Here is a 7,034-nt window from a genome sequence, read left to right on the forward strand (position 1 = left end):
AAACCCAACTATACCACTCCTGGACATATACCTGAAAGATGCTCCACCATACAACAAAGACATTTGCTCAACTACATTCATAGCAGCTTTATTCATAATAGACAGAATCTGGAAACAACCTAGATGTCCCTCAACCAAAGAATGGATAAAGAAACTGTGGTACATATACACAATGGAGTCCTACTCAGCTATTACAAGAAGGACGTCATTTGTGCTTTATGCAGCTGACTCAGGTCTTTTCTCTGAAGGCAGCAGCCCCTGACCAGTGTGACCTGTTCCCACTGCTTTTACTCTCTGAAACTCCAGTGCAGAGACCGTAGAAACACAACTGCACCCTAAGCGGCCAAGTAGACATCCAGGGAAGGGCAAGGGATTTCTTTATTCCTATATAACAAAATAACCGTATCTCCTTTCTTTAAGATATTTACCCTGACTTCGGTGCTGGGGGCCACGCTGCTCAGGAGTCTTATGGAACATGCATGCAATTCATCAGAAAATATTAAAATGGATAGCAAAAGCCCTGGAATAGGAGGCATTCATGCAGCCTGTGGCAAAAGAGGTGGCAATTTGTTACGAGTGTAAACGGGAGAGGAAACTGTGAGAATTAGTTTTGTGACAGGGTTAGAGAGCACTTCCAATTTATTAGGTCCAGTTCTTGGCTTATAAACACAGCAATGAAAATATGAGCACTGAGGCAGAGGGTCTATTCTGATGGCAAGACAGAGGCTGCAAACGTTTCCTACAATATATCATGTCAACAATAAAACTGCTGGTGAAAGTACGAGGAGGATTGGGATAAAAATCAGATGACCCTGATGTCCACATACATTGAATCCCCACATCCATTTAGTTTCTGCTTCGAATGTGTGTGGCTTGCTTGAGAAGTTTTCTTGAGTCTGCTGTAGTGAGCACAGGGCTCCTGTTTTTGTCATAAGCTTCTGGTTGATGTGACTGTGGTGGGCTGGAGATCATTTACTGAGAAAGAAGGACCAGCCTATTTAGCATCATAACCAACAGGCTGATTTTAAACAGAAACAAGCTAAAGGAAAGGTCAAAGCTGTGTTCCAAGATGCACTGTTCATGAGGGTTCTGACAGTCATGAGGCAGTGTGGAGTCAGCCTTAGCTTCCTGGGATAACTGTCAACTTAAACTTGAGTCTAAAGGATGGTGGGACGAGTGGTCTTGGTTGTCAAGTTGATTGGGTCTGGAATCAACCAAGAGCGAGGCTCGTAGGGCAAGGGGGCTCTAGGTAGTTTCTGGAAGGTTTGACTGAATAGGGGAGACTTCTCGCAGTGGGTGGTGCCTGGTTATAAAAGAGGTTAAAGGGGAAAAGTTTTTGCCTTTTCCTGACTGCCTCCACCTCTTGTTGGTGAGTAAATCTACTTTGTTGGTGCTTTAGCATGTCACTGTTTTGTGTTGATACTGGAACCAAGATCCTTGGTCCTTCAATGTGGACTGAAGATCAGGGGATTTCCAGGAATTCTCTAGACCAGATTGAAGCTCTCGAGGAACCCAGCTTCATGAATTGAGCAACTACTGGGTTCTCAGCCTCCCCAGTGTTCAGAAAGCCATTGCTGGACTACCCAGTGTAAGCCAAGCAAATACATACCCTTTGCGAGACATATCAGTCATCAGTTCTGTTCCTCTGGAGAATTGTGGTGAGTACACATTGAAAATGGTGCTGGGAAAGGGGCATTACCCCTTTGTTTCCTGTGCTGGGAAAGAGGCATCACCCCTTTGTTTCCTGCCTATGGTGTGACCTTCTCCCCCTCACCACTCAGGCTTGCTATGATGAACTTGCAGCTCGCAAATGCTGCGCTCAAAGAATTTGCCTCTCTAAATGTCAGATAATTTCTCACCAGATAATAGGGTGGCCCTGAAAGAAACCATCAATCTCAGGGGCTTTTTTTTTTCCTTACTGAGTTTGCATATGTGTTTCTAGGTCTTTCCTCTGTCCCCTCCATGAATATAATTACTCCGTGAAAGCCGGCATGACTGGACTCATTTCCCCTGTAGCACCAGGGCATCTAGCACAGTGATGCTTGAGTGAGTCATCCCTTGCCTTGTGTGTTTGCCTCATAGTGATAAGATCCTTCAAGAAGTTGGGAATTTTATTAGGAAGACAACTTTAGCATAGTGTGATCAGGTATACTGGGTGTGTCCTTGGATGATACACACAGTACAGTCTTTGTTGACCCAGTGTAGGGTCTGGGGTGTGGATGAACGCTATGGAAGGAAGCTGCAACTTACACAGAAACTTCTGTAAGGCTGATTAACTCTTTAGCAAAAATGATTGTGAAGAGGTTGGAGTTTTGCAGGTCCAGAATATAATTACATATTATTTTGGGGGGGCTATCTTTAGCCTCTTATTAGCCATTAATTGCCCAGCTCTTTGTACAATCTAACATTCTTGTGACTCTCAACTGAATTTTTATAATCTGTTAACTTAACAGGCAACTGGCTTCCTCTAACCCTAAAACTAGGAGCAAACACACAAGCAAGGGGTGAGTCACCCAAGCATTACCATATTAGATGCACTGATGACACAGGAGAAATGAATTGGCACGCCATCTTTCGTGGAATTACTGTATTAGTGGAGGAGATAGGGGAAAGGCCCAGATACATATTGTAGGGATTCTGATGCTGTAGCAGTGCTGGCCAGATCAAAGGCGACCCCCAACTCAGCCTTGAAATCCACCAATCCACACTCTGGAAAATCCCTGCCCCAGAAATCTCCTCCCACTAAGAAACCTTATATAAAGGCTGTGTCTGCCCAGTTCTCTGCTGTCTCCTCCCTGGAGCAGAGGCAGCCACTCCTGGATCCATTCATCCCTCCAATAAATCTCTTTTAAGATATTTACTGCCTGCTGTGACTCTTCAATTGGAAGAAGAAAGAAGAAGAAGAAGAAGAAGAAGAAGAAGAAGAAGAAGAAGAAGAAGAAGAAGAAGAAGAAGAAGAAGAAGAAGAAGAAGAAGAAAAAGAAAAAGAAAAAGGAAGAAGAAGGAGGAGGAGGAGAAGACAATGAAGAAGATGACGATGAAGGAGAGGAGAAGAAATGAAGAAGGAGCATAGCTGAGGCTCCAAGGCTCCTCAGTTTGTCAGCGTTTAGGAGCAACCCTTCCCAGAGAGCTGCATCATCTCTGTAGAGGAAGCCTCCTCTCAGAGCTGTGAGGTTTCTAGGCTCCCGTGCCTTAGGATACCCCTGGGACACTGTCCCACCCCAGGCCTGGGATACCTTCCCATTCTTGGAGTTCTGGACACCCTGTCACCTGAGCACCAGAAGGCAGGGCACACGACCCACACAGTGCAACAACAGATGTATTGTACAGCATCCGCGGCCGAGAGCAGAGATTTCTGTGTTTTGCTGTAGCTGCCTACCTGCTGTTTCTATCAATGTGTTTGAAAAGTGTTTGACTCCTGATCTTTGTTTTGTTTCCATAAAAACATCATGAAGTGGCCATGCCATTGGAATATGATATTTGGAGAAACCAAAATTGGTGTCTGGACCATGGTTGTTGTTTTAAATGAAAGTTCCAAACTTTCTATTTTACCAATAAAGACTCAGAAGCCAGAGGCTCGGTGAAATTCTGCTAGTTCAGAGAGGCAGAGAAAGCACCCGCTGACCTTGCTACTCAGCTCACGTCACAGAGTAAAAGCCCAAAAGGCTCACTAGCTCAGCTGACAGCCCAGGAGGACAAGGCCAAAAATCCCAAGGCCAAAGTCTTGCTGGCTCAAAGCCCAAAAAGCACCAACAGCCAAAGGCCAAGGAGCTGAAGAAGTCAAGAGCTCAAGACCTGAAAGCTCCTTCTACTTCTATACAATGTCTTAAATACCCTTGAACTCAAAGTCCCTCCTGGTCTTTGATCCCGGTCAGCTGGTTTCTTGCCCTGCCTCTTGACCTAGGGTTAACTTTATTAAACCCTGTGTACAGAAAGCTCTTGGATTAAAGGTGTATGTTATGGCTGAACTACACCAAACAAGAAACAGGTTTTTACAGTTCACAATCTTGGGTTTCGCAATGGGATCAAAAATCCTTCACCACATGGTCACTGACATTTGGTTCTAGAAGAAGCCAGTCCCTTTGATTCTATAAAGTGAGTTTTGTTTGATCCCTTGGCAAGGGGCTGTGCAGAGCAGAGGGAGCAGAATGGCAAGTCCAAGGAAGTCAGCTCATGGGCCCTCTAACTCCCTAGAGACCCCTCTTCCTCGTTCCTGACTGTCTTTTACAGGTCACCTGCCACCCACTCATAACATGCCTTTGTCCTTCCATTTGTGGATAAAAAAAAAAAAAAAAAAAAAAAAGGATGTTGGCATTCCTAACATCTGGAGTGACAGAGGCCACAGAGCACTTACCAGCACAAGGCCCAGCCTGAGTTACAGCCATCTTCCCTCCAGCTCTGCCGGCTACATCACAAAGAGACAGGCAGCTAGTGGGACCTGCCCCAACATTTGGTACTGTGATGTACAGAGGGCACCCTAGTCCTCAACCCACTGAGGCATCAGTACAGTGTGGATGCTAGAGGTTGGAGGGATTGTATGGAGTAGTGACTTGTATTGGCTTGTATTGTATTGTAGTGACTTGTATTGATTGTATTAGAGATAGCTAGCTAGATAAATAGATATACAGGTAAATAGATATGTAGGTAGCTATAGAAACTGTAGCTAGGAGAGGTTTATTGACCTCAGGGTAGGACCTAGGAGGGCTAAAGCCCTGGTAAGAAGAGGACATGTATTCCCAAGGGGTAGACTACCATTTACTAAAAAGTAGAAGGCTTCAATACATCGAGAGCCATGAACGAGTATGCAGACAGTCCTCCATGCCTGCTACCAGGGCTTCTTTCATAACCCAGGCTAAATTACTCCGGGATGTCCCAGCCAATAGAAGAGGTCTGGGTGATCAGCAGCCCAGCCTGGCAGAGAAGCCTCACTATTCTCATGGCAAGAAGAATACAGAACATCTTCCACACATTGCAAGCAGTGCTAAAGAGGACTGGGCCCCTGACCCTAAAGTAAGTTTGTCTGTAGTATCCCAAAAGATCTTTCAGGGCAACAGTATCAAAAGACCGGAGCGCAGCCTGACATTTGCTGGACACACAGGCTTGCTGAAGAATGATCCAGAAACAACAACAGCAGGGGAGGCCCAGGAGAACAAGAGGACGACAGCGTTGCTTAGCACGGCCAGAAAGCAAATGGAAAAAGCCTCAAGTTTAGTGGACGCTAGGCTGTTCCTGGGCCCAGAAATGGGTAAGAACACCGAAAACCCAAGCCAGAAATGGCAACAACAGAAGATCCTGGAGGATCTGAGGGGGGATCACTTGGGAGGAGGAGAAGGCATAGAAAGACTCAAACAGCCTCAAGAACCACACAAGTACTGCAAACCTGTTGCTCCTCTAGAAGAAGATAACTTTTTGCAGAGCAAGAAGATCAAGCCCCATTCTAGACATCCAGGGCACAGTGTGAGCCCCTTATCAGCTGGAGAGCAGGAGGCCGGAGAGGAGCATAATAAATCAGTGCCATCAGGCCAAGGCAAACTGGAAGACAAGAATGTCTTCAAGGCAAGTGAGTCACAGTATTTCTTCTGGAAAAATACTTTCCTGCATGGAAATATAAATGCATTGGACCAGAATCTGAGGGTAGAGGCCAAGCCCCAGCTCCTACACAGGAGGAAGATGCAGGCTTTGGAGATGCCCCAATCTCATCAAGACAGAGAAGTCTCTGTGGCCCACACCAGAGAGAAAGTACAGCTGTCTCCTTACAACCTCAAACATGGTGCGTCAAGAGAAAATATTAAGAAGCATAAGAGGCAGGCCAGGGAGGAAGGCTGGGACCCCGCCATCGAGGGGACCCCAGTCGTTCTTGCTGCTCGGGAACATTCTTGTGTCCAAGGGGGATCGAAAGACCACTGTGCTCCGAAGACCAAGTTGAGGGCATAAATAGCCTAGTCAGGTACTATCTACTCATAAGTGCCATAGATTCCACTATATTGCGTTATGTATATATGGGTAGATGGGAAAGCTTATGATAGGGGAAGGTGGGGTTGAAGGCCAGGCCAGCCTTTGAGGGCAAGGTGATCTTCAGAGGAAGGTAAACAAAGCAACTGCTTGCCAGTCATCTCAGATCCACACCACCCACCCGTGGACACCTCGCTTCAGGAGGCTGAGCAGCAGCAGGTATCTTTGCCCGGAGGTACTCATTTCTTTTCGATGTGAAGATACCACAAAGGCTATTCAGCCTCTGGGAAGAAATGGGATACTTCGACTTGCGGAATGGCTTTGTCTTGTGAAGTGCGTCTTAATTCCAATCAGAAAGTGTTTGGCTATTGCCAGGATGAGTCCAGGAGACAGCCAGGTCTATGTTACACAGAGAAACCCTGTGTCTAAAAACAAACAAAAAGGAATTTAGCAGAATAGTAGTAGCTGGTTCTAGAAAGGCCTATGGCTTGTCTAGCTAAAGGTCCTTGGCCCGATAATGGTATCAGGTCTGAGTTTTGTCTTGTGAAGTAGGTCTTAATTCCAATGAGAAAGTGTTTGGTTCCTGTCCTGATGGCCTTGCCACCATGACTGCACCTGTGGGGTATGCCTTTCCAGGTCAGTTATTATAGAGCTAGTGGGCTTCAGAGATGGGTAAGACTGATCATTACTTTTCTCCTCCTATAGCATGGATGGCACCTTCCAGGACTATGAAAACTATATATAACTGTGTGTGTATATATATATTGGTTTACATAGTGGCTGCGTCAATTTTCATTCCCACCAGCATCAACTAAGTTTTAGCCCTCCCTTTTGTTCTTAGCTATTCTGACTGGTGTAAGACGAACTCTCAAGTTTTAATGTGCATTCCACTGATGGCTAAGGTGGTTTAACACTAACAAGTAAATGTTTCTTAGCTCTTTGTATTACATCTCTTGGGAATTTAACTTTTAGGTCCACTCTCCATTATTATTTTTTTGGTTGTTCGCTTGATATTAGTTTTTGGAGTTCTTTACATAGTCTAGATATTTACTTAGAGACGCTGTTACATGTATAGCTAGCTG

General features: G+C 45.4%; 1 protein-coding gene across 1 annotated transcript; it reads left to right on the forward strand.

The window, feature by feature from the left end:
* Positions 1–4,309: 4,309 nt before the first annotated feature.
* LOC127209828 (protein Tex24-like) lies at positions 4,310–6,112 on the forward strand. The gene has a single exon (XM_051169470.1). It carries the CDS (start codon positions 4,729–4,731, stop codon positions 5,932–5,934), a length of 1,206 nt encoding a protein of 401 aa, XP_051025427.1. The 5' UTR covers positions 4,310–4,728; the 3' UTR covers positions 5,935–6,112.
* Positions 6,113–7,034: the final 922 nt, after the last annotated feature.

This window comes from Acomys russatus, chromosome 27, assembly GCF_903995435.1.
Source record: "Acomys russatus chromosome 27, mAcoRus1.1, whole genome shotgun sequence".
NCBI classification, from domain to species: domain Eukaryota; kingdom Metazoa; phylum Chordata; class Mammalia; order Rodentia; family Muridae; genus Acomys; species Acomys russatus.